The sequence below is a fragment of the Mustela nivalis genome (assembly GCF_964662115.1).
Source record: "Mustela nivalis genome assembly, chromosome: 7".
Classification (NCBI taxonomy): Eukaryota; Metazoa; Chordata; class Mammalia; order Carnivora; family Mustelidae; genus Mustela; species Mustela nivalis.
In genome coordinates, this window is record NC_139026.1 from 95472134 (window position 1) to 95499860 (window position 27727).

A 27727-nucleotide genomic window follows, 5' to 3' on the forward strand; every position below is an offset into this window, starting at 1 on the left:
GTCATCTTTTTTTAATAGGTAGGATGTGAGCAACTTTACCACAACCAGACTAGTTACTACTTAAGAATATCACTGAACAAAACTGTCAGGAGTAAGCCTAAACAAAGAAAAGAAGGGGAAAAAATGGAGGAAGAAAGGAAGTGAGTAAGAGAGAAGAGGGAGACTAGAGAAAAGGAAAGAAGTCAGGGACAGTGGAAGGTTGCCTTAAAGTGTAGGTCTCTTACTCTCATTCTTAATTTTTTATCTAATTTCACCTCTCACTGATATCTTTAGTAGCTAGGTAGGAACCTGAGATTCTGTTCTATAAGAAAAATAGCTCTTTTGTTTTAATATATCAGCTTAAGTGAGTAAGGATTTCCCCTTTTTCTATATTCTTTATAGATGCTACTATATTATAGCTGTTATGTATATAGTATATATTTATGAGAGAGTGGATACTGGGCCTTGCAGAAATTCTTACATAATCTTACACATTGCTATCCAGGAACTGGATGGAATTTTCTCCTTCAGAGAAAGACATACCATATGATTTCACTCATGTGGAATTTAAGAAGCAAACCAGATGAATATAGGGGAAGGGAAGGAAAAGAAGATAACATACAAACAGAGGTATTTATTTGACAGAGAGCATAGCAGGGCGAGTGGCAGGCAGAGGGAGAAAGAGAAGCAGCAGGCTCCCCTCTAAGCAAGGAGCCCGATGTGGGGCTTGATCCCAGGATCTGGGATCATGACCTGAGCTGAAAGCAGATGCTTAACCAGCTTAGCCACCCAGGTGCCCCAAGAGACTCTTTTTTTTTTTTAATTTTTAAGATTTTATTTATTTATTTGACAGACAGAGCAACACACGCAGGGGGAGTGGGAGAGAGAGAAGCAGACTTTCTGCTGAGCATGGAGCCTGATGTGGGGGTCCATCCCAGGATCTTGGGATCATGACCTGAGCTGAAGGCAGATGCTTGACAGCCACCCAGGTGCCCCAAGCCCCAAGAGACTCTTAACTCTAGGAAACAAACACGGTTGCTAGAGGAAAGGTAAATGAGGGGATGGGGTAACTGGGTGATGGGCATTAAGGAGGGAATGTGATGAGCGCTGGGTATTATATGTAACTGATGATCACTAAATTCTACCCTTGAAACTAATAATACAGTTATGTTAACTAAATTGAATTTAAATAAACAATTTAAACAAGAATTTTGTCCTCCTTTTTTGGAGAACTTACCCTTTGTTTATACAGTTGACCCTTGAACAGTGCCAGTGTTGGGGATACGGAACCTCTGTGCATTCGGAAGTTCAGGTATGGCCTTTGACTCTCCCAAACTTAACTACTAATAGCCTACTGTTGACCAGAAGCCTTACCAATAGCATAAACTGCTGATTAATACATATTTTGTATGTTATATGTATTATATGCTGTATTCTCACCGTAAAGTTAGAGAAAATAAAATGTTTTTAAGAATATCATAAGGAGGGAAGCCTGGGTGGCTCAATGGGTTAAAGCCTCTGCATTCCGCTCCAGTCATGATCTCAGGGTCCTGGGATCGAGCTTCGCATCGGGCTCTCTGCTCTGCTGGGAGCCTGCTTCCCCTCTCCTCTGCCTGCCTCTCTGCCTACTTGTGATCTCTCTCTCTCTCTGTCAAATAAATACATCTTAAAAAAAAAAAAAAAAAGAATATCATAGGAAGAAAAAAGACATTTACAGTACTGTATCAAAAAAACTCTGCATGTAAGTGGACCCTCACAGTTCAAACCCGTTGTTTAAGGATCAGATGTAATTGGTTTTTGGTATTTAGTGCTCAATTTAGCAGCAGGTCTTCACCTTCACTCCTTATCTCCAATCTCTGCCCCATTCCAATTATAGTTTAAGATCTTGAGTTTGATAAAGTAGGTTAACACTTTTCCTAAGAATTAGTTTTGTTCAGATCACTGTCTTTTTGAGATTTAAAGTGTTTTAGGAAGTAGAAGATCATGGATCCAGGACTTAGGCTATGTAGACTCAAGTGTTTTAATATTCTATCCTACTTTTTTTAAAAGATTTTATTTATTCACTTGAGAGCGAGTGAGCACAAGCAGGGATTGGAGAGAGGGGCAGACTCCTCACTGAAGTGGGAGCCTGGCAGAGGGCTGGATCCCCAGGACCCTGGGATCTTGAGCTGAGTGGAAGGCGGACTGAGCTACCAGGTACCCCAATAGTCTATCAGTATGTCGGGTTTGTTTGTTTGTTTTAGATTTTATTTATTTATTTGGGGCAGGGAGAGAGTGGACAGGTAGGGGAAGCTGCAGAGAGAGAGAGGAAGAAGCAAACTCCCAACTCAGCAGGGAGCCTGACACCGGCTTGATCCCCAAACTCTGGGATCACGACCCGAGCTGACCAACTGAGCCACCCAGGCACCCCTAGTATGTCAGATTTTTAAGAGACTTTTAAAAATTTATTTATTTTAAAGTAATTGTGGGGCATCTGGCTGGCTCAGTCAGAAGAGCATCTGACTCTTGATCTTGATGTCTCGGTTCAAGCCCCACATTGGGTTTGGAGATTACTAAAAATATAAACTTAAGAAAAAATATCTGCCCCTAAATGGGGCCCAAACCGAAGACCTGAGATCAAGAGCTGGATATTTAGGGTGCCTGGGTGTCTCAGTCGGTTGAGCATCTGCCTTTGGCTCAGGTCGTGATCTCCGGGTCCTGGGATTGAGCCCTTCGTCAGGCTCCCTGCTCAGTGGGGAGTCTGCTTCTCCCTTTCCCTCTGCCCCTCTGCTTGTCCTCTCTTACTGTTTCTTTCAAATGAATAATAAAATAAAATAAAATAAAAAGAGCTGGATGCTCTACTGACTGAGCCAGTCAGGTGTCCCAACTTTTATTTGGTTTTAAATATATAATAGATGTTTGGACTTGGTATAAAACAAAAGTTTCAGCAGAGGCTGCTGGGAAGATGGTGGAGTAGAAGGACCCTGGCTCACCTCCTGCCACGTGGCAACCTAGAGAACACACTCATTGGCATAAATAACCCAGAAAATGACCTGAACAGAGTCTGGCAGAACAGACTCTCTGCAGCCAGACATAGAGAAGAGGCCATAGTGAAACAGATCACCCCCTCAGATTGCTCCTGACAAGATCCCATCAGAACAGTGCCACAAGCCTGGAGGTGTGCGCACAGCCTAGACAAGGGTCAGCGTCACTCCAAAGTGAGTCCTGCTCCAGGGAGAGGGGAAGATAGCCACACACCAGTCTGACTGTGACCCCAGCAGTGGGTTAGGGGCAGACAGCTGGTCTGACTGCAGGACCCCCACCCCTGACCAATAAAAGCTTCTCAGAGAACAACACAGGGAAAGTGCCTGCAGTTTGGTGCTACTTCATCTCTGGCAAACATCTGGTCTTACTGAACTCAAGCCCAAGGCTACCTGGGACCAACCCACTAACACCACCGGCGCCAGACTCTGCCTGCAACAGGCAAAGAGAGCCATTGCACACTGAACCGAGTCAAATACATCCCAGCCACAATAGGAGTGTGCACAAACACATAAAGAGATAACCCTGAAGCACCATTTTCTGGTGAAAAGGAGACATTGCACTGCAGGGCACTACAGGACCTCTTTATAAAGCCACTGTTTTCAAGTGTGGGAGATGTAACTGACTTTCCTAACACAGAGAAACAGATGCAGCTATAGACAAAATGAGAAGACAGGGGGCACCTGGGTGGCTCAGTGGGTTGGGCTGCTGCCTTCGGCTCGGGTCATGATCTCAGGGTCCTGGGATCGAGCCCCACATCGGGCTCTCTGCTCCGCAGGGAGCCTGCTTCCCTCCCTCTCTCTCTCTCTCTCTCTGCCTGCCTCTCTGCCTACTTGTGATCTCTGTCAAATAAATAAATAAAATCTTTAAAAAAAAAATGAGAAGACAGAGGGATATGTCCCAAATGAAAGAGCAGAACAAAATCACAGCAAGAGACCTAAACAAAATGGAGACAAGTAATATGTCTGATAGTGAATTTAAAGTAATGCTCATGAAGATACTCAGTAGAATTGAGAAAGGATTATGGGACCTCCATGAGATCCTTCACCAAGAAACAGGAGATCTAAAAAAGAACCAATTAGAAATAATGAACTCAGGGTGCCTGGGTGGCTCAGTGGGTTAAGCCGCTGCCTTCGGCTCAGGTCATGATCTCAGGGTCCTGGGATCGAGTCCCGCATCGGGCTCTCTGCTCAGCGGAGAGCCTGCTTCCCTTCCTCTCTCTCTGCCTGCCTCTCTGCCCACTTGTGATCTCTCTCTGTCAAATAAATAAATAAAATATTTAAAAAAAAAAAAAAAGAAATAATGAACTCATTAAATGAAAATAAAAATAGACCACCTGGAATAAATAGCAAACAAGAGGAAGTAGAAGAACAGATCAGCAACCTAGAGGACAGAGTAATGGAAAGTAATCAAGCTCAGCAGATGAGAGGGGGGGAAATACAAAATGAGAATAGGCCCAGGGAACTCAGTGACACTGTCAAGCATAATAGTCATAATATAGGGATCCCAGAAGGAGAAGGGAGCAAGAAGGCAGATTTATTTTAAGAGATAATAGCTGAAAACTTCCTGAATCTGGGGGAGGAAAGAGAAATCCAGATCCAGGAGGCACAGAGAGCCCCCAACAAAACCAATCCAGAAAGGTCTGCACCAAGATACAAATAAGCTGGCCAAAAGTAGTGATAAAGAGAGAATTTTAAAGGCAGCAAGAGAAAAGAAAGCAGTGACATACAAGGGAAACCCCATAAAGCTATCAGTGGGTTTTTCAGCAGAAATTTTTCAGGCCAGAAGGGAGCAGCATGATATATTCAAAGTGCTGAAAAGAAAAAATCTGCAGCCAAGAATACTCTATTCAGCAAGGCTTTCATTCAGAATATAAGGTGGGAGGGAGTTTCCCAGACAAACAGAATTCAAAGGAATTCATGACCAGGGACAAAACCAGCCACATCCCTATTACACTTGATGCCAGTTCACAGTCCAGCCACTCTCCTGCCCGAGTCAGCATGCACAGCCTGCCACCTGCTCAATGCCAAGTCAGCACGCCCTCACCTCAGAATGACAAGGGCTCAAACTGACACTCTTCTCAAATTCCAGCCACTGTTCTCAAGTTTGTGTACAAAAATAGGCATAATTATAACAGTGGAATGAAGCAACCCAAACAGTGACACTAATTCTGTGGAATATATAATGGATAAAAGGAGTGTGCTAGGCTGAGAACATCTCCAAAAGGCACATTAAAGAACAATACATACAGCATGATTCTGGTTGGTAAAAGAAACAAATCCGGGAGAAATAAGACAAAACCAGAGAGGGAGACAAACCATAAGACACTCTTTTTTTTTTTTTTAAGATTTTATTTATTTATTTGACAGAGAGATCACAAGTAGGCAGAGAGGCAGGCAGAGAGAGAGGGAAGCAGGCTCCCTGCAGGGCAGAGAGCCCAATGTGGGGCTCGATCCCAGGACCCTGGGATCATGACCTGAGCTGAAGGCAGAGGCTTTAACCCACTAAGCCACCCAGGCGCCCCCCATAAGACACTCTTAATCATAGGAAAGAAACTAAGGGTTTGGGAGTGGAGGGGTGGGGGTAACTGGGTGATGAGCATTAAGGAGGACACTGATGGAATGAGCACTGGGTATTTCTTTTTTAAAAGATTTTATTTATTTATTTGACAGAAAGATAGCAAGAGAGAGCATAAGCAAGAGAAGCTGCAGGCAGAGGGAGAGGGGAAGCAGGTTCCCCACTGAGCAGGAAGCCTGATTCGGGACTTGATCCCAGGACTCTAGGATCATGATCTGAGCCAAAGGCAGACACCTAACGACTGAGACATCCAGGTGCCCCTAAGCCCTGGGTACTATGTAAGACTGATGAATTACTGAACTCTATCTCTGAAACTAATAATACACTATATGTTAATTAATTGAATTTAAACTTAAAAAAAAAAAAGAGCCCCCTTGGGGTGCCTGGGTGGCTCAGTGGGTTAAAGCCTCTGAGGTCGTGATCTCAAGGTCTTGGGATTGATCCCCGCATTGGGCTCTCTACTCAGCAGGGAAGCCTGCTTCCCTTCCTCTCTCTCTTCCTGGCTCTCTGCCTACTTGTGATCTCTGTATGTCAAATAAATAAATAAAAATCTTTGAAAATAAAAAATTAAAAAATAAATAAATAAAAGTCTTTTTAAAAAATAAATTTATTTTAAAAACCCTCCCTATAAAACAAACCCCCCCAAAACCCAAAATGTTCAAATGGGTATTAAATACAGAAAAAGTCTGTGTTTTCACCCCATCCTCCATATACCTAGTTCCTTTCTAGTAGCCATAATTATTAACTATTTCTCTTCTATCTTTTTAGAGATACTTGTATGAATATTACATTAGACTTTGTGACATCTTTGTGACTTGTAGAAAGCAAGCTAGAACAAGGTTAAGGACTTGATATACCTGATGTATTACAGACTGGTTGTATATGTACATTTTATTTTGATCTGGAAATAGACTAGGCACACGTACCTTTCATCTCATTGGGTTAGGCCAGTTCCTTCAGGTGTGTAGTATTGCCAGTATTTATTGTTTGGTGAGTCAAAAGTATTTCTGTAATGAAAAAAAGTTCTATAATGAACAGAGGAGCAGAATCTTTTCATGACTTTGAGTCTTAGTAAGACCAGATCCCCAGTATTCTTTGGGTATTCTGGGTGTTCCTTGATCAGGTACTGTGAGGGTGGAAAAGACGAGTGCTGGTGTTTCTTGATTTCCTGTGGGTTTATTTGATTTATTTCTGGCTAATATGAAATTGGGTCAAATGATGACTATATGGCAAATGATGAGGTAGGGTAAAACGGACTATTGGCTGGCGTTCTCTTTTCCTGTCTTTTCTCTGTCTGAAAAAGCCATATTGTGGCAGAGCCAGATACACTTCTCTTTGAGCCACGGAGATCCAACAATGCTGCTATTCTGGCTCACTTTGCAGTTCCTTCTCAGGCTGTATACTCTCCTGAACAGAGATGATGCACCAGCTAAGCTAAATAGTGGAGGCGTTGGGTAATGCAGAATAACACTCAGTGGGGGCTGAGTTGTGTTCCACACCTATTCTCCCTAAGCCGCTGGCTGTCATGTTCTGACTTCAGCTGCTTAACCCTTAAAGATCCCTCTATCACCCTGAGAAGTTATTAAGCCCTTTGCTGTGTGTTTCCTGGTACATATGAGGTATTGCCACACTGACATGTACCCACAAACTGGTGACATGGTTGGTTATTACTTGGGTTGCAGGCATGGGCTTGTGCTCCTTAAAACCAATGTTTCTAAAGGGGTCTGCCCACCACAGAACCGCCCATATACTTTAGTTGAGGGCTGTGGCTCTAGTTGGTTTCTGTAAGCACCAGTCTTTATAAGAGATTTTCCTCTAGCGTATTTGAGTCTTAGTTCAAATACCTTTGTTCCTTAAATGTTCTACACTGACTAGACATTACGAGTTGCCTGGGAACTTAGAACTGTTCTCATTCCAGAAGGAGAGAAACAGAGGATATAAGGTCATGTAAAAGGCAGCTTTATGTGTTTACTCAGCTGTTTGCACTGGTTTGGATTCTTTTAGTATTTGGGTTTTCTGTACCTTGGTTCTGCTAAATGAAAAGCAAAGTGATATCACAGAGGGAGTGGTGAAATAAGACTGAGACTCAGTTTCTGAGTGTCAGAGAATAACACGTCCCCTGTTCGACCTCATAGAGTTGTCAGGAAGATCAAATGAAATCGTTAAGTGTGAAAGGATTTAAGACACTATTAAAGTTTAGACAAATTGATAGAGAACAGAATTCTGTGTTAAACTGCGTCTTGAGGATTTTTGCACAGTGAGAAGGTTTTTTATTCAGTTTTAAAGAAAGCAGAGTTTCTCAAGAGCTTCTGACACAAATCTTCCACCCAAGCCTTCAAGGTAGAATGGTTGGTTCATCATTCAGGGTCCCAAAAGGAAATAGATGGCATATCCAAATTGAGTAATTTGAGAAAGATTTAATAAAGAGACTATTTACAAAGGGGTTTAAGGAAACCAGTGAGAGAGAGCAGAGTACCCTATGGCCAGCAATTACAGAGCCTATATTACCTCATTACCTCTAGATCTAATAAAGGAAAATACTGAGAGAGATTATCTCAGGATCTGAGAGTAGCTGTATGGAAAGTACTGTGGGCTTCAGTAGTATGCAGCCAAATCATGGTGCTTTGGCAGGAGCTAGGGAAATAAATACTCTGATCTCATTCTCCATCTACTCTTTGATCTGCTACTGGTGTACATCTGGTTAGCCAAATCCAGCTGGAAGCCAGAAGGCAAGGGAACCTGTGCATGTACTCTATATGGTCAGCTTCCTGGTACACAAAGCAAGTTTGGTAAGAGTGGTGAGTAGAGGGACGCCTGGCTGGCTCAGTTGGTTGAGCAGCTACCTTCGGCTCAGGTCGTGATCCCGGCGTCCTGGGATCGAGTCCCGCATCAGGCTCCTTGCTCAGCGGGGAGCTGCTTCTCCCTCTGCCTCTGCCTGCCATTCTGTCTGCCTGTGCTCGCTCTCTCTCCCTCTTCTCTCTGATAAATAAATAAAATCTTAAAAAAAAAAAAAAAAAGAGTGGTGAGTAGATCTGGAAAGGCAAATGGATTCCTGGGCAGTATGCTGTAGTATATGCTTAACTGTGGATTCTGTAGTCACTGTGGCTGAGGGTTTTTAAATATCAGTCGTATACTTGAGACCCAATCTGAGCACCACCTTATATTATGTATAAACATAAATAACTCCCTGGAGGCCGTATAGTTTGTGCACTTTACTGTTACCATCTTGGTATTCAAGGGATCCAGGAAACAGATTGCTGTTATAATGGTGAGAGCCATGAAAGAGGAGGAGGAGATGAGCTGGAGATGGTGTCAGGTTTACTTGAGTTAAGAGGAAATAGTAGAAAGTGCTGAGTCAGCTTTTAAAACCAGCTATGGTAGACACATGGTATGTGTTCTCTGGTTCAGGCTCTGCATTTTCCAGAAATGCCTTTTTGTTTTGTTTTGCTGTTAATATTGTTAATGTTTATTTTTCTAGAAAAGGGGGAATGTAGGAAATATCCCTCTTTTTTTAAGCTTTTTAAAATTAATACGTATTATTTGTTTCAAGGGTAGAGGTCTGTGATTCATCAGTCTTACACAATTCACAGCATATCACAACACATCACAACCATAGCACATACCCTCCCCAGTGTCCATCACCCAGCCGTGCTTTCCCTTTCATGCCCTTCCCCTCCTACAACCCTCAGTTTGTTTCCTGAGATTAGGAGTCTCTTATGGTTTGTCTTTTTCTCTGGATGGTCTTGTTTCATTTTTCCCTCCCTTCCCCTATGATTCTCTGTCTTGTTTCTCATATTCCTCATATCAGTGAGAGAATATGATTATTGTCTTTCTCTGATTGACTTATTTCGCTTAGCGTAGTACCCTCTAGATCCATCCATGTCATTGCAAATGGCAAGATTTGGGGTTTTTTATGGCTGTTTAATATTCCATTGTATATATATACACCACAACTTCTTTACCATTCATCTGTTGATGGACATCTAGGCTCTTTCCATACTTTGGGTGTTGTGGACATTGCTGCTATAAACATTGGGGTGTATGTGCCCCTTTTGGATCACTACATTTGTATCTTTAGGGTAAATACCCAGTAGTCAGTTGCTGAGTCATAGGGTAGCTCTATTTTCAACTTTTTGAGGAACCTCCATACTGTTTTCCAGAGTGGCTGCACCAGCTTGCATTCCCACCAACAGTGTAGAAGGATTCTCTTTTCTCCGTATCCTTGCCAACACCTGTTGTTTCCTGACTTGTTAATTGTAGCCATTCTGACTGGTGTGAGGTGGTTTCTCACTGTGGTTTTGATTTGTATTTCCCTGATGCTGAGTGATGCTGAGCACTTTTTCATGTGTTGATCATCTGGATATGTCTTCTTTGGAAAAATGTCTCTTCATGTCTTCTGCCCACTTCTTGATTGGAAAAGCTCTTTTTTTTTTTTTTTTTTTAAATAAAGTAATCTCCACACCCAACATGGGATTTGAACTCACAATGCTGAGATCAAAAGTCACATGGTCTTTCAACTGATCCAGCCAGACAGAAGTATCCCTTTCTTGCTCTGATATGATTAATGGTTGTTTTATATTTCTACTTGAATTTCAAGAAAATATAGTAGTCTTAGAACTTTTCTATCTAGAAATGAAGTAGGCTGATGCCAACCTAAGCTGAATTCTGTGCTAGTTCATGCTAGCCTGTGGCTGTCTAATATCTTAAGATGTTTTTAGTGGTTGGAATGCCCTCTTCTCCCCACCCATTACTATCACATTTTTTTTTAAAGATTTTATTTATTTATTTGACAGAGAGAAATCACAAGTAGATGGAGAGGCAGGCAGAGAGAGAGAGGGAAGCAGGCTTCCTGTCGAGCAGAGAGCCCGATGCGGGACTCGATCCCAGGACCCTGAGATCATGACCTGAGCCGAAGGCAGCGGCTTAACCCACTGAGCCACCCAGGCGCCCTGCTTTTTTTTTTTTAAAGGTTTTTTTTTGTTTGTTTGTTTTTTTAATTTGACAGGTGGAGATCACAAGTAAGCAGAGAGGCAGGCAGAGAGAGAGGAGGGGAAGCAGGCTCCCTGCTGAGCAGAGAGCCCGATGCAGGGCTCGATCCCAGGACTCTGAGATCATGAAGGCAGAGGCTTCAACCCACTGAGCCACCCAGGCGCCCCTAATCTACTTTCTATCTCTATAGACTTTGCCTGTTCTAGACATTTCATGTGAATCCAGTCATACAATATGTGCTCTTTTGTGCCTGACTTCTTTCACTGTGTGTTTTGAAGTTTCATCAGTGTTATTTCCACACTGCTGGTGGGAACATAAAATGATAACATCTGGTTTGAATAGTAGCTGAATAGTAATTTTCTGTATGAATATACAACACTTCATCCATTCATCAGTTGATAGACATTTGGATTGATTCCACTTTGGGCTATTATAAATAGCCAAAAGAAATTTGTACAGGTTTTGTGTGGGCATAGGTTTTTAGTTCTCCTGGGTCCATCCTTAGGAGTAGAATTGCTGGGTCATATGATAACTGTGTTTAACAATTTTAGGAACTGTCAAACTGTTTTTCAAACCAGATGTTATCATTTTATGTTCCCACCAGCAGTGTAGAAGGATTCCAGATTCTTCACATTCTTGCCAGCCTTGTTATTTTTAATTATAGATAACATCCAGGTTACCTTTGGTTAAAACCATAATGTTTTTATTATACCCATCCTAGTGGTTATGGAGTGGTAACTCATTCTGATTTTGATTTGCCTTTCCCTATGGCTCTCCATTAAAAGGTTAATATCCTACACATCCTTCAAGATATAGCCGTTTTTTTGAGAAACCTTTCTCTCAGGAATTAAGTGTCTTTTCTTTTGTACACTTATACAGTTTTGCTTGGATCCCCATTAGCACACTTATTTCATTCTGGTAGTTATCTAGATTGTAAGCTCTGGTTTGTGAATTCCTTAATGGCTCCTTGTGGGTGTGTGTTTGAATTTATTATGAAATATTTCACTCCTAGTCTCACATTTGTGAGTCCCCATCACGTCACATAGGGCTTGCACATAGTTGGTGTTAAGACATTTTTTTTAAAGATTTTATTTATTTAGGGGCGCCTGGGTGGCTCATTGGGTTAAGCCGCTGCCTTCGGCTCAGGTCATGATCTCAGAGTCCTGGGATCGAGTCCCACATTGGGCTCTCTGCTCAGCAGGGTGCCTGCTTCCTCCTCTCTCTCTGCCTGCCTCTCTGCCTACTTGTGATCTCTCTCTGTCAAATAAATAAAAAAAAATAAAATCTTAAAAAAAAAAAAAAAGATTTTATTTATTTATTTGACAGACAAGAGATTACAAGTAGGAAGAGAGACAGGCTCCCTGCCAAGCAGAAAGCCCAATGCGGGGCTCCATCCCAGGACTCTGGGATCATGACTGGAGCCGAAGGCAGACGCTTTAACCCACCAAGCCACCCAGGTGCCCCGGTATTCAGACATTTACTGAATGACTCAAATAGTGCAAAGGGTCTCATGAGTGATTATTAAGAGGTCTGTTATTTCTCAGGGAAAGTGGGCTTTCTCTTGTTAGGATGTATTATGATGAAACCAGGGGAATAATGTATTTTAGACAAAAATGTTCAGATATGGGGACACCTGGCTGGCTCAGTCAGGAGAGCATGTGGCTCTTGATCTTGGAGTCGTGAGTCCGAGACCCATGTGTGGAGTAACATTTACTTAAAAAGAAAAGAAAAGGATTTTTTTGAAAAGTTCATATATGGGGGTGCTGGGTAGCTCAGTCGTTAAGCGTCTGCCTTCGGCTCAGGTCATGATCCCAGGGTCCTGGGATCAAGCCCCACATCATGTTCCCTCCTTGGTGGGAAGCCTACTTCTCCCTCTCCAATTCCCCCTGATTGTGTTCCCTCTCTCGCTGTCTCTCTCTCTGTCAAATAAATAAATAAAATCTTAAAAAAAAATAAGTTCAGATGTGTTGTATGTCCAAGAGACCACTGGCTCCAGGAATATATTGCCTAGATCATCCATATTCATGTTGCAATAGGAATTTTGATGTCAGGCCACTGGATATTATATTTGTGAGATTGTTTTTAGGGGTTTATTAAAATGATACACAATTAGCAAATTCCCTGAGTTTGTTTTAGCAAATATATTTCATGCCTGTATACTATATACCAGGAATTTAACTAGCTCGGAAATAGACGTGGGATGGGGTTTTCTCCTGCCCTGATGGTAATAAATAAATAAATAAATAAATAAATAAATAAAGCTAAGGGCCCAGGATGGGGATGACCTTGATGGCAAATGAATGGATCCAGGATTTTTGAATTTTATTAAACCATGCAAAATGAACACTTGATCAGAATCTAATTTTCAGAATAAAGGTAATGTTTTATTACATTATAATTTAATTAATAAGTAGCTTATGTGACTGGATCATTCTTTTAAGGAGCTGATGAAAACTTAGTGATTGGAAAGTTGGCATTGTATCATCTCTACCGTTACGCTCTCTTGAAGGAGAACAAGAGGAAGAACACTGTCGTGTCTCCTAGTTTCCTCTATCTCAGCAAGACAGGAAACATAAAATTCCTGCTGCAGCAAGAAGGGAGTTTGATTTTTTTCTTCTGGATGGAGATGAAGGAGTTACACATTTCTGTATCTGGATCCTACCAGTCCTTTTCCTGGTATTTATCCCCAGGTATTCTTCTGGGATGTATCACAGTGTATTTTCTGCACATCGTTTAAACACTCCCCCACCAATCTTTAGGCTTTTTCCTATGTCCCTTCATGTCTCATATCTCCTAATAGTCTCACCACCTCTGGTCTCCCACCTCTCTGAACCAGCTTTGATGATGTAGCTGAGATCCGTGGCATCCTTTCTCTGTTCATAAACCCACTCATGTTTCCCATTCATTTCCAGAATTAAATCTCCTTCCGAAGAACACTGATACCTGTACTCTTCTACTGGATAACTTTACATATCCCTTTGATCCATAATATGCTATCATCCTTTATTTCTGAAGGCAGATTTAATAATCTCAGGCATCTAAGATTCTAGGCCGAATGTGAGGGACCTTGTTTAGAGAGTTCACATCTTGGAATTACCGGGCATTGGACAGTTCCAAATCCTGTTCTCTCTCTCTCTCTCTCTCTCTCTCTCTCTCTTTTTAAGATTTTATTTATTTATTTGAGAGGGAGAGAGCATGCATTTGTGTACATGTGAGCAAGGAAAGGGCAAAGAGAAAGGGAGAAGACTCCACACTGAGCAGGGAGCCCGACACGGGCCTGGATCCCAGGACCCAGAGATCATGACCTGAGCTGAAGGCAGATACTTAACCAACTAAGCCACCCATGTGCCCCTCCCAGTCCTGTTCTCAGTGGCCACTAATCCAAATGACTTCAGGGGTTCCACCTACATGAATATGAGCCAAGGTTATACATAAAATCCTGCCAGTTTTTCTTTTTCTTCTAGGAGCAAAACAAAGCTACACGTCATTCAAAGGAATGTAGTTAACTGATAGATGCTATAATAGATTTCTGTCCCTTCCTGAAAAGAACCTCATGTAGTAATAACTCAGCCATTTCCTCTTCTCTAATAACCCTATCTGTGTTCCTTACATGAAAATGACATTTTTTAGGACAAAATGATGAAAAGCATATTAGCTTTAAGATTTAGAGTCTGCTTTGGTTTATGAAATCTACCATAATACAGGATGATTAAAAGAATATCTTGCTCTTCAATTTCTAGCCTTAGGCCCTGGCAGAGGACCAGTGACCTCAGAGAACCATTTCGGTAGGCACTAGGAAAGACAATACTTCCCTATCCTTCCTTCCCCCCATAAGAATATCTCATTTCTCTGTACCATTGTGCATACTCCTCTTTTCTCTCTTACCTACATAGATAAACATGGATTTTTAGTTTACATTTGTTACTATGTCTGTCCAAATATTTTCTTTTGTGAAGCCAGATAGGCTTTACTTAGGGGCTTCCTTGATTGATTGATTGATTGATTAATACTCTTTCTCCTTGGGGCCAAACCTATGTGGCATTTGCAGAAGCTACATAGGAATATCAAGAGACAGAAGGGGTTATTTTGAATCATATCTTTTTTCCTAGGAATTTTTCTGGCCTTGCAATAAGTTTATTATCAACTAAGTTAATTTTTAAGTTAATTGCTAAGACCTTAGTATTAAAGCCAAGGTTATAGCTATGTAGCAAACCAGTAATGTCTTTTCAGTATATCTCTTTCCTCAGTAAAGCTTGTGTTCTTGTTTGGACAGTCCTGGCGTCTTTGATACTTTTTCTTAGAGATGTTCTCTCACACTGGGAAAGGGGCTAGATAAACTCAGGCAAATGGTCTCATGCTACTGGAGATGCTTTTTCTGCCACTGTTGTAGTTCATGTCATCATGATCATTTGTCATCATCATCATCACCCCAGGCCTAGAATCTCCTATTCAGGAGGAAAATTTTGGCTTTCTCAGCCAAGGGTAAATAATAGTAATTCCTTGGAGACAAGAAAAGACATATACTACTGAATGATCTTTAGCAGTAATCTTCTTATTCTGACCTTGGGAACAATCATGATTAGAATACAGGTCATAGTCTTGAATGTACTTTAAATCAGGTGGTACAATTAGGATAGTAATGATAATGGAGGGGGCCTGAGCCCTCTAGTATTTGCATTATTATTTTTAAAGATTTCATTTATTATTTGGCAGAGCGAGAGAGCACAAGCAGGGGGAGCAGTAGAAGGAGAGGGAGAAGCAGGCTCACTAGCAAGCCTGATGATATGGGGCTGGATCCCAGGACCCTGGGATCATGATCTGAGCCATCTGAGCCACCCAGGTGCCCCAGTATTTGATTGTTATTGTAGATCTAGTAATTCAATGGAGATTTCAATGTCATTTTTTAAAAGATTACTTATTTATTTATCTGAGATAGAGAAAGAGAGTGAGCATGAGTTGGGGGGAGGAGCAGAGGCTGAGGGAGAAGCAGACTCCCCTCTGAGCAGAGGTGGGGAGCCTGATCCTAGGAGCCTGAGATCATGACCTGAGCCAAAGGCAGACGCTTGACAGACCGAGCCATCCAGGCGCCCCTTCAGTATCATTCTTAAAATGAGTACTGCCATTTCCAGAGCTGAATGTATGACTTGTAGGTTTATTTGCCCTATTTTTGTCTTGTCTAAAAGTTGCTTAAAAATACACACATGAGGGCGCCTGGGTGGCTCAGTGGGTTAAGCCGCTGCCTTCGGCTCAGGTCATGATCTCAGGGTCCTGGGATGGAGCTCCACATCGGGCTCTCTGCTCAGCAGGGAGCCTGTTTCCTCCTCTCTCTCTGCCTACTTTGATCTCTCTCTGTCAAATAAATAAATAAAATCTTTAAAAAAAAAAATACACACATGACAGGGACGCCTGGGTGGCTCAGTTGGTTAAGCAGCTGCCTTCGGCTCAGGTCATGATCCCAGCGTCCTGGGATCGAGTCCCGCATCGGGCTCCTTGCTCCGCGGGGAGCCTGCTTCTCCCTCTGACTCTGCCTTCCACTCTATCTGCCTGTGCTCACTCTCGCTCGCTCTCTCTCTGACAAATAAATTAAAAAAAAAAAACCTTAAAAAAAAATACACACATGACAAAAAAAAAAAAAATACACACATGCCCCATGCACCATCCTGCCCTTATTGACTGTATCACGTGACTGTCACCACCATCACATGGCTGATCATTATCACCACCGTCACATGGATTGTTCTATATGGGAAATCCTAGTACAAGTTCTGGCAAAGAGAAGGGGGACAGGGATGGGAACTGGAACTGGTGTGTGAGAGCCGTAGTAGATCAGGAGTCTTTGAGCCTTCTCAGAATATGGTCTTGGGTCTATTCTTTGCTGCAGTATAGGGCCAAGAGATAAAGTGTGTTTGTGCAAGTGGGTGCACATTTTTTATTGTGTATAGTGATAAGAAAATTCCTACTTCAACATATTTTAGCCCAAGCAAAGATTTTAAAGTTTGCTCAAGGTCAGGGGCATAAAATAGAAGAGGCATAATTCACATTAATTAAGATTTTTTGAGGGGGAAGATTTCCTCTCTTTGATATTCATGTTTCTCTTTTTCTTCTGTTAGTACTGCTTGTCCTCAACACCACCACCAAAGAGAGAGGGAGGAGAAACCTGGAGATGAAACTAGCATTGAGAGGGAAGTAATTCCAAATAGATTAATATTATAAATGCTTTGAGCCTAGGGAGAACTTGAATATGAGTGTGGTATAGTAAAATGCATTATATTATAGGTAACTATGCAGATTTAGAGTATTATGAACCCAATATAAATGTAAACACCAAAAGCCTGATTAGAATATAAGGATTTAAAATATCCATGAGGTTGGGGCGCCTGGGTGGCTCAGTGGATTAAGCCACTGCCTTCGGCTCAGGTCATGATCTCAGTGTCCTGGGATCGAGTCCCGCATCAGGTACCTTAAAAATGTAGCAGACTCTGGTTGTCTGTCCTGCTATCAGTAGTGAAAGATAAGGGATGCTTGGTCCCAAATCTTGGGTTTCCTTGACCATAATGTATCTATTGTTCACTCAGTTAAACTTTTCAAAATTTGTAACTTAGGACTAAATCCCTGTTAGTATGGTAACAAATTTTAGTTTTTACCGGTAATTAGTATTTTTACATGGTCATTAGTATTTCATTTTATTTGTCTAAGTTTACAGAAATGTTTAAGCTCCTACAGGGATTTGGCATTTCTCATATTCTACAGTGTTTTGAATCATCTATGTTAAACTTATTTATACTTTCATGATTTGATAAAGTTTTATTATTTTGCCTTCATCATTTTTATATCTTTTAAGGTTTTTAAATTATTTATTTATTGGAGGGAGAGAGACGGAGATCGTGAAAGAGGACAGGAGCAGGAAGGAGAGGGAGAAGCAGGCTACCCACTGAGCAGGGAGCCTGATGAGGGACTTGATCCTGGGACTCCAGGATCATGACCTGAGCTGAAGGCAGTCGCTTAACCAACTGAGCCACCAGGTGCCCTCGTCATCATCATTTTTTAAAAAAATATTTTATTTATTTATTTGACAGAGATCACAAGTAGGCAGAGAGGCAGGCAGAGAGAGAGGAGGAAGCAGGCTCCCTGCAGAGCAGAGGGCCCGATGCGGGGCTCCACCCCAGGACCCTGGGATCATGACCTGAGCCGAAGACAGAGGCTTTAACCCACTGAGCCACCCAGGCGCCCCTCATCGTCATCATTTTTAAATAGAACTTAGATTTTATTAGCCCTGTCTCATTACATAGGTTACTTAAGAGGCATACACTGTGTTCTCCAGTATCAGTAGGATAAAAGCATTCTACTATAACAAAGTGCCTTTTTCCAAAATCTTTAACAAGCTGATTTTGGCCTCTCTTTATTCATGAAAGAGAGGTAAGATAGTTACATGTGTTCTTATTCTCTGGCAGAGAGGAATTCCTTTAGTTTGTTTTGGTTTTACTCTCTATTGAGTTCATTGCTGTTAAGTTTGGAATCATTCTTTCCAAGAAGCCAGGATCTTCCTCACTTTCTGGTATCTATAGGTATAATCTTCTGACCTTCTATTCCTCCTGTCTCTCTGCAGCCATATGTGTCATTGTCTCAGCAGATGGCACCACCTAGTCCCAGCAATAGTACCCCGAACAACAGCAGTGGGAGCAATGGAAATGACCAGTTGAGCAAAACCAACCTCTATATCCGGGGATTGCAACCAGGCACTACTGACCAGGACCTTGTCAAATTGTGCCAGTCGTAAGTTGGGGAACATGTGGGTAGGCTTCGAGGGCTAGTAAGGATTTGGTGATACTGGCTTCTTGCCAGATACTCATGTCCTGAAATGCAGTCCTATTTGTCACAAGATTTCTTAACAGTCCCTCGTAAAGAAATTCTACCTGCTACTAATATATAAAACCTTTATATGTTACTCTGAGGGAAGTCAGGATGGGACTGGCCTTTGGAGCCTAGTGTGACTGTTTCCAGTGTGCTCCCAGAATTGATGGTCTTTGTGGAAAGAGTATTGTCCTTATGCCTCAAATAGCAATACTCAATGTCCTGGGACACCTGGGTAGCTCAGTCACTTAAGTGTCTGCCTTAGGCTTAGGTCATGATCCCAAGGGTCCTGGGATCAAGTCCCACATCAGGCTCCTAGTTCAGCAGAGAGCCTGCTTCCCCCTCTGCCTGCTGCTCCTTTCCCTTACTTGTGCTCTCTCTGATAAACAAACAAATAAAATCTTTTTAAAAATGCTCAATGTCCCTAGAGATACTGATTAGAAGGCAGTAGGGATAGAAGAAAGTGGAACTAGCCAATTGAATTATATATTGAGGAGAGTTTCTGCTGATAGAGATAATCCCAGTGACCCGGAGGAGCTCTCGAATTAGTGGATAAAGGAGAAGGTGGAGAAAGAGGCTGTCGCTCAGCATCTCCCCGCTACAAACCTCTAGGGGTTCTTCACAGTAGATTTGAGTCATGAGGTAGAGAGAATTACTGTGGAATTAGTCCCGTTGGGAATGGTGGAAAAATGGCAAGAGTCCAAAGATGCCAGCTCAGTTCCACTGGGTAGAAAAATGTGTGTGTGTGTGTGTGTGTGTGTGTGTGTGTGTGTGTGTGTGTGTTTCTTTTTTAAGATTTTATTTATTTATTTGACAGAGAGAGAGACAATGAGAGAGGGAACATAAGCAGGAGTGGGCAGAGGGAGAAGCATGCTTCCCACTGAGCAGGGAATGGGATTCGGGACTCAATCCCAGAACTCTGGGATCATGACCTGAACTGAAGGCAGCTGCCTAATGACTGAGCCTCCCAGGTGCCCCAGAAAAATACGTGTTTTGAATGATACATTTGGGGGGATGCTTAGAGGAAGAAGTCTGGGAGTGGGGAGGGAGAAAATGAGTTTGGGTAAATGAATAGAAAGAAATAGAAACCTTAGACTGTGTAATTACCATCTTTTAAAACTTTTTATTGATATGTAACAAACGTATAGAAAAGTGCACAAATCATAAATGTATATACAGCAGTGATGTCTCAAAGTGAACAGACCCTCCTAAGAGTCCCTGGTAACCATATCAAGAAATAGAACATTACTAGCTCTTCTGAAGCCCACCTCTCAGTTTATACCCCCTACACCCAAGCAATCTACCGTTTGGATTCTAAATAATTGGTTGGTGTGGTTTGCTTGTACTTCATGGAAAGACAGTGCTAGAGCATACATGCCCTTCTGTGTCTGGCTTCTTTTTGCTCAGTGTTATTTGTGAGATTCCTCTACATCATTGCACGTCACAAAATTTTGATTATTCTTACTGCTTTCTAGAATTCGGTCAGGTCACCTGAGCGGCTCAATCGTTAGGCGCCTTGGCATCCTGGGATCGAGCCCCACATCAGGCTCCTTGCTCAGCAGGAAGCCTGCTTCTCCCACTTTGTGTTCCCTCTCTCGATATGTCTCTCTCTGTCAAATAAATAAATAGAATCTTTTAAAAATTCCCTTAATAGGAATATACTATAGTTTATTTACCCATTCTATTGCTGGACATTTTAATTGTTTCCAGTGTGTGACTATTGTCAATACGAATAATGCTGCCATGAACTTGTACATGGCTTCTCGTACAGATGTGTACACATTTGTGTTGGGTATATACTTAGGAATAAGATTGCTGAGTCACAGGATATCCATATGTTCAGCTTGTGTAGATACTACTAAATGATTTTCTGAAGTGGTCAAACTAATCCAGACTCCCACAACAGTATATGTAAATTCCAACTGTTCCAAATCCTGGAAAGGCAGAACATTCTGCCCCCCAAAATGTAGTTGTGGGAGTTATCAGAGGTATAAGTCCCTTATTCTTCTGAGGTTTGGTGCATGCAAATCACATGGACTTTGCTAGTGCTGGGCTGCACAGACTCCATCTCTAAATATTAGGCATTAGTGTAAAATTGGTTTCTTTACCTCAGCTCACCTTGCTAGAAAAGTATTTCAATGGAAGTGAGGGGGCTTAGTCTAGGACTAGTAATTTTTGAGAGAAATGGGAATTGGCAGAAATGTTGGTTGATGAGGCAAAAGACTCTCATATGTGTCTAGTTCCTTGATTTCTTCACCCTGTGTTTCTTGTACTAAATATAATGGGCTACAAAAATTCTCTCACTCCATGAGACAGACAGAAACTCATTTCTACTTCACTATGCTTTTAGACTTTCATTTTGCTCTTCCCATCAGCTGCCTTACCTTTGAGTCTATTTGAAGAGATAAGAGTAGTCAAGGTCATGATGTGGGCTAGAAACCAGGACCCCGATAGGGGACTACAGAGAAGTAGAAATGAGGCAGGGAGAAACTAGGTGGTAGATGAACTATGACAAAAAAGGAGACTGAGAAGAGAGAAGGCTGGAACCCTTGTGGCTGCTCTTGAGCATCCTGGAACTGGAACCTCTCTAAGAAGGTTCTTACCATGCATAGAGGGACTTCCTGTTTGGGCCCAGTTGTGTCTCCAGGTTGGAGAGGAAGTGAATGTTGCTGGATGCTAAACTCTGCTGGGCAGGCCAGAGAGGCATGGATTCTGGGACTGGAACCCCTCATTCTCTGGAGGGGCTCCTTCCTCTGCGGAGGAAGCAGCAGCAACCCAGCTGTTGCCAGTTGCCATGGAAACTCTGGGCTCTAAGTCTCACCCTGCTCAGACCACATCAAGCTCCACCTTGGTGCCCTGGTAAGGGCAGCAGCATGCTGCTCTCATACCTCCTTTCTCTTGCCTACATCCGGGGAAGAATCCAAAAGGTGACCCTGGAGGGCTAGAGTAACCACATTGATCCCCACCACCTTTGTAATGTGTTTCTTTTCTTTTTTCTTTTTTCTTTTTTTTTAAGATTTTATATATTCATTTGACAGGCAGTGAGGCAGGCAGAGAGAGAGGAGGAAGCAGGCTCCCTGCTGAGCAGAGAGCCCGATGCGGGACTCCATCCCAGGACCCTGGGATCATGACCAGAGCCAAAGGTGGGATCATATGCGGGGCTCGATGCAGGGCTCGATTCGGGATTCCATCCCAGGACCCTGAGATCATGACCAGAGCCAAAGGTGGAGGCCTAACCCACTGAGCCACCCAGGTGCCCCTCTTGTAATGTGTTTTTTCCCCAACCTCCAGACCACTGCTTGGCTTAGCCTGTCTAATCTGTTGGGTGACAGAAGCCCCACCAAAAAAGTCCATAAGAGGCTTCCAAGGAGCAAAACAAATATATCAATCATCATATATTCTTTAAGGATAAAAGGGGGGAAAAAACCCACAACACTTGTTTGGGGTATTGGTCTCGTATTCAGTCCCTGCCAGCTGTTTTCACTTAAATCCTGTACTTCTAATTCTATTAGTGATTTCTGTCCTGAATCTTTAATATTTTCACCTTCCTAGAGAAGAATGTAGAGACTTCTTTCTAGTGGAACGCCTCTAGTATAGTCCTGACCTGTGGTACTGCCCTGCTCAAGTTCGGGGAAATCCACATGACTCTGCTGCCAAAGTATGCATTTCAGAAAGTTGACAAACATGATTCCTACAAATATAGGTAAACACATGCTCAAGATTTATTTCATTCTTTAATAAGGGAACCAATAGGATGGTAAAATGGGTTCAAAGAGCACTTGAAGGATTGAGTGTAGGTACTGAAGAAAGAATGTTAGAATAGGATTGCTAGGTTATATACAAAACTGGTTCATCTCCTACAGGACATTATAAAACAGTAATCTTTGGGATTTTCTTTTCTACTGGACGGAAATTATTGGCATCAGAGCACTGGGTGGCTCAGTTGGTTGATCCTCCAACTCTTTTTTTTTTTAAAGATTTTATTTATTTGACAGACAGAGATCACAAGTAGGTAGAGAGACAGGCAGAGAGAGAGGAGGAAGCAGGCTCCCTGTGGAGCAGAAAGAGTCCGATGTAGGGCTAGATCCCAGGACCCTGAGATCATGACCTGAGCCAAAGGCAGAGGCTTTAACCCACTGAGCCACCCAGGCGCCCCGATTCTCTAGTGGAACGCCTCTAGTATAGTCAAGATCTTGATTTTGGCTCAGGTCATGGTCTCAGGGTCATGGGATCAAGCCCACAATGGGCTCTTTGCTCACCACGGAATCTGCCCGTCCCTCTCCCTCTGCTCCCCTCCTCCAAATAAATAAAACCTTCTGTAAGAATTTAAAAAAAAAAAACCTTGCATTTCTCCTGGACAAAATCTACAAGTTAATGTGTATCTTCGCAAGGTCTGGATTCTATTGGTAGTAAATATAGAAACATTCCCCCTAGATAATGAAATATATTTCATGGGGCACCTGGGTAGCTCAGTGGGTTAGGCCTCTGCCTTCAGTTTGGGTCAAGATCTCAGGGTCCTGGGATCGAGTCCCATGTCCAGCTCTCTGCTCAGCAGGGAGCTTGCTTCTTCCTCCTTTCTCTCTGCCTGCCTGTCTGCCTACTTGTGAGCTCTCTGTCAAATAAATAAAATCTTTAAAAAAAAAAGAAATATATTTCAAATAGGCCTTTGAGATAGTGTTCCAGAATGACATTGAAAGAATGCGCAATCTTCATTTTGTCTTATTGTTACGTTTTGGGCAATTTACCTTACACTGTTGTTGTACCTGGTCTTATACCCATTCATCTCCCTAACATGCTTAGGTCTTGACAGTGAGAAATAGAAGTCTTAGACTAAAGCAAAGCAGGAGAGAGAACTGCTTGCATTAAGGTTGAGGTTCCTTGAATATAATAATTTATATATATGGATATATATTATATATGTGTAGTAACAAAAACAATAACAATAATAATGACATTAAGAACATTAAGAACTTCTAAGTGTTTACCAAGTGGTGAACATTAGTGCCTTATATTCATGAATTCTTTTCATATTCCCAATGATCCGGTCTCTACAGATGACGAGACTGAGGCCCCGGAAAGTGAAATGACTTGTCCACGATGGTGGATAGCTACAAAGTAGCAGAACCAGGGTTTGAACAGTTTGACACAGGTTAACCTTTGCCCAGGGGTGGGGAACAGGGTGTCAGAGAAGAGAAATGTCTACAGGTTTTCCTAGGAGGAATGGTGTTTCTCCAAAAGAAAATAATTATCAAGGATTATAGTTAAGTCTGTGAGGAACTCCAGGGCCAGAGCTCTGCCCGTACGCACTCTATGTGGACACCACCAAGCTTCGTTCCAGAAGATATTAGTCTCTTTCCAACTCACACCTGAGTCTTAGTTGGGGAAGAAGAGAGAAATGTGTTGTTATCGTAAAGAATTATAGTTACCTTATTTCTTGTAGGCACCTTTGGAGACTAGATTTTGTATGATAAATATGACATTTTAAATCCATTTCTTCTTGTTTTTGTTAAGGTTTAAGTGGGAACAGTTGTGAAGAAAGGGCATGGACTCGTCCAGATATCTCAGTCTGTCCTGTTCCAAATCCTTGCCCCTACATTATCACTTAGCCTTTTCTTTTCCCTCAGATATGGCAAGATTGTCTCCACTAAGGCCATCCTGGACAAGAGCACGAACAAATGCAAAGGTGAGGGAACAGTTATCTTGGGTGATGGAGAGTGACTTCAAGGGAGGCTGCGCCTTGCCTCTGCTCTACTGCTCTGTGCTCCTAGGACCCAGTGCCAGGGAGGAGTCTCTGAAGTTTTAAGGCTTTAAAGACTAGTAGATATTTAGGTTGTTCGGAGACCAGACAGCTGGAGCTGAAAACGCTCTTCTGGGGACCCAGTGCTAGAAGCCTGCACAGAGTGAGTTCCTTGGGCTTATTTTGGACTTCATGTTTCCAAGAAGCTTCCCCAGACTGGAGGGTGGGTGTGGGTAGGTAAGATATTTCTACTTAGTAAACCCTTGTAAATGCCTTGTGGTGGTGACAGTGGTGGGGTGTTCTGGTGGGTCTTACTTTGTAAGGATGAATAGCTTTTCGAGGTTTTGAGCAGCTCTGGGAGGGGATGAAGAGAGGAAGGATGGAAAGGAGATCTTTGGGGCGGGGTGGGGCTTCTGTCAGGCGGCTGGCTGTCTGGTCTGCAGCAGAGAGGCCTTATTCCCAACACGCCTAGCATTCCTGGGAAGTGGCTAGAAAGCAGGGAAGCGTTCTGTTAGGAGTGGGGGCTGCGGTCTGTTAAAAGAGCCTCTTTTCTGAAACCTCTCATTTCTTAGTGGGGAGGGCAAAGGCAGGAATTTCACAAGGACTTTGTTGCCCTTGGCATTCTTAGCCGTAAAACAGACCAAATATCCCAGGGTTTGAAGAGCACACGGATAACCACCTGAAACCTCTTAATTTCTCTCTCTCCCTACCACTTCTGTTCCATGGATCCTAACTCTTCCTCTGTATCCTGAAAAGCCTGGGCCTCCCACCTCCCTCACACCCCCCACACCCCAGTGATGCTGTTTCCCTGTTCCAGGCTATGGCTTTGTGGACTTCGACAGTCCTTCAGCAGCGCAGAAAGCTGTTGCGGCGCTGAAAGCCAGTGGTGTACAGGCACAGATGGCGAAGGTGAGCCTTCTGCCCCACGTCTGTTCCTCAGAGGGGTGTTGGTTAGCAGAGGTCAAGTTCTAGGGCTTCCATAGGGCATAAGGCCATGAATTTGATGGGCACAGGCTATCTGTTGTACTTTTTGACTCTATCTGGCCAAAGGCTGGGCCAGGGTCCCACTGAGCACCCCTTGGCTGCCAGAGGAAGTTCTTCAAACTCTGTGGCGGTAGCTCTGGAGACTCTGTTCCTCTCATCAGATAGTATAACATAAGCAGGTGAGAGGGTCAAAAGGCTTCCCTTTCTCTTGCTGTTTCCCCATTTCCACCCTGGCCCACTTCCCTACCAGGCAGCTTGTGGTAGTTTTGCAACATTCTCTGAAGAAGCCAGTTGTGCAACTCAGAAGTTCAGAGCCTCTGGCTGCCTCTTTGTGGGTAGAGGGAGGTAGGGTAGGAGAGTTGTTAGGGGTGGGGGAGAGGGAAGCCACAGCAAGGAAGGAAACTGTCCCTCCTTGTCACATCTCCTTGGAGCTTTTCTTTTAACCCAAACTACTAGAAAACTCGAGGCTTTTCTGTCCCTCTTTGGAGGTGGGATTGCCCCCATCAACTTCTGGAAATCAGTGTGATTACTCTGTAGAGCTGATGAGGCAGGCCTGCCCACTCCCCTTCGCTGTCTGGTGGAAGAGACACCAAGCCCTGAGGGGTGAAGTTGCCGGTGACCCACTGTCTGGGGCAGGGACTGCTTCAGTTTTTAAAAATACAGCTCTGGGAAGTTACTGCCATTTTGCACATTCTGCCCCCTAGAGGGGCTTTTCTTTCTGGAGAAGAGCCCTCTGACAGTGGAATTCAGGAGCTTTCAGGGTTCCTATGAGACTAGAGCTCTCTGGCCTGCAGGGCAACCCAGTGACTCTACATCTGGCCCCGGGCGCACCCCCAGCACATTGCCTTCCCTTTCCCCTTCTCCCTCTTCCTGCTCTCTCTCCTCTGGGGAACGAACAGGCATTCCTACCCAGAGGATTCTGCTGCGGCCGGAAGAAGAGGGAGGGGGATTACTTAAAACAGTCGGGCAGGGGAGCGTCGAAGTCCTGAGAATCCAGCCTCCAGCCCCCGAATAGGCTGTTGGCGGCGAGGGAGGAGCGCTGGTCTGCCGGGTTCTTAAAGAGACAGCCAGAACTTCATCAGCGGGCTTGTAAAGCACTAGAGATACTAAGTCTGCTTTTTTTTTTTTTTTCTCTTTTTCTTTTTCGCCTGGACTCAACATAGAGTGCATGGTAGTGGGACTAGGTGTTATAAATAGTTAATATTCCTTTTGTTTATGTGGGCCGCTTCCTACCATGTCTTTTCTGAAATGAGGGCTGCCAAGGGTGGGGGAGGGATAAGAAATGTGAGCTTCATTTTCTCACTTTTTTCCCACAGCAACAGGAGCAGGACCCTACAAATTTATACATATCAAACCTTCCACTCTCAATGGATGAGCAAGAACTGGAGGGGATGCTGAAGCCCTTTGGCCAGGTTATCTCCACTCGAATCCTCCGAGATACCAGTGGGACCAGCAGAGGGGTTGGCTTTGCAAGGTGAGGGACGCCAGAATGGGAAAGGATGAGGTTAATGAAGAATGTCCCTAAAAAAAAAAGTCCTTTAGAAGGTCACCAAAAAAATCTGTGCCCCCTCCCTCAAGGGGCCATACTAAAGTACTTGACAGTGAATCAGAAGTACATTTAAACTGTAGGTCATGGGGCACCTGGGTGGCTAAATCATTACACTTCTGCCTTCAGCTCAGGTGGTAATCCCAGGGTCCTCAGATTGAGCCCTGCATTGGGCTCCTCGATGTTCCGCCTGCTTCTCCCTTTCCCTCTCTCGCTCCCCCTGCAAGTATTACCCCTCTCACTTTCTCTCTCTGTCAAATAAATAAATAAAATCTTTTTAAAAAATAAACAGTAGGGGCACCTGTGTGGCTCAGTGGGTTAAAGCCTCTGCCTTCGGCTCAGGTCATGATCTCAAGGTCCTGGGATGGAGCTCCGAAATGCATCAGGTTCTCTGCTCAGCAGGAAGCCTTCCCCCTCCACCCCCCACCCCCAACCCCCACCCCCACCCCCGCCTACTCGTGATTTCTGTCTGTCAAATAAGTAAAATCTTTAAACAAATAAAAATTAAAAAAAAAAAAAAACTATAGGTCACAATACTTAAAGACTCATTTGCCCTCAGTTCTTTATCCTTTCCCCACCATTTCTTGCAACTCTAGCATTTGTTCCTTTGATCCAAACCCAAGCAGAATAAACTAATTTTGTATCCTTTTATGTAACCAGAGTCTTCACTGTGAAGAGATTTGCCCAGGGTCCCCTAGCAGTGGGTAGTAGAACAGCCCCTAATCCTCTGGCTTCAAGATCAGTGGGATGAAGTAGGAGATTTGGTCTTCCTTTTCAGTTCTGTTGACACTTAGATGCTGGAACTAACCCTGCCACTAACTGCCCCTGTGATATCAGACTTTCCTAAGCCTTGGTTTACTCTGTGAAGTGGAGAATGACAGAGATGAGTGGTTTTCCTCAGGTGTTCCCTAGAGCCCTGGAGTTCAGAGCTTACCTGTCACTGTAAGGCTTTGGCTTCTCCCAGCCCATTTAAGAAATGTTTTTGCCTTTATTTTAAGATTTTGTTTGAAAGGAGATTCTGTTGCTTTTTCTGAAAGCTTGAA

At 43.2% G+C, this 27727-nt stretch overlaps 1 protein-coding gene and 1 long non-coding RNA gene across 6 annotated transcripts in view; both read left to right on the forward strand.

Annotated features, from left to right (window-relative positions):
- The window catches only part of LOC309869965 (RNA-binding motif, single-stranded-interacting protein 2), an 82831-nt gene extending 55496 nt beyond the window's left edge, over positions 1–27335 (forward strand). For 3 of the 5 annotated variants that reach the window (XM_082741832.1, XM_082741831.1, XM_082741830.1), the window contains 5 exons: positions 1232–1291; positions 18173–18339; positions 24042–24100; positions 24972–25063; positions 26455–27335. In XM_082741832.1, coding sequence (XP_082597958.1) covers positions 1232–1291; positions 18173–18339; positions 24042–24100; positions 24972–25063; positions 26455–26616 — 540 coding nt within the window. In that variant the 3' untranslated portion in view covers positions 26617–27335. The remainder of the gene's footprint in view (positions 1–1231; positions 1292–18172; positions 18340–24041; positions 24101–24971; positions 25064–26454) is intronic. The other 2 variants (XM_082741834.1, XM_082741833.1) reach the window with 1 other exon arrangement.
- LOC309869972 lies at positions 13173–16751 on the forward strand. The gene is made up of 3 exons (XR_014314386.1): positions 13173–13256; positions 14307–14351; positions 16677–16751. It is a non-coding gene; the product is annotated as an uncharacterized lncRNA (long non-coding RNA).
- Positions 27336–27727: the final 392 nt, after the last annotated feature.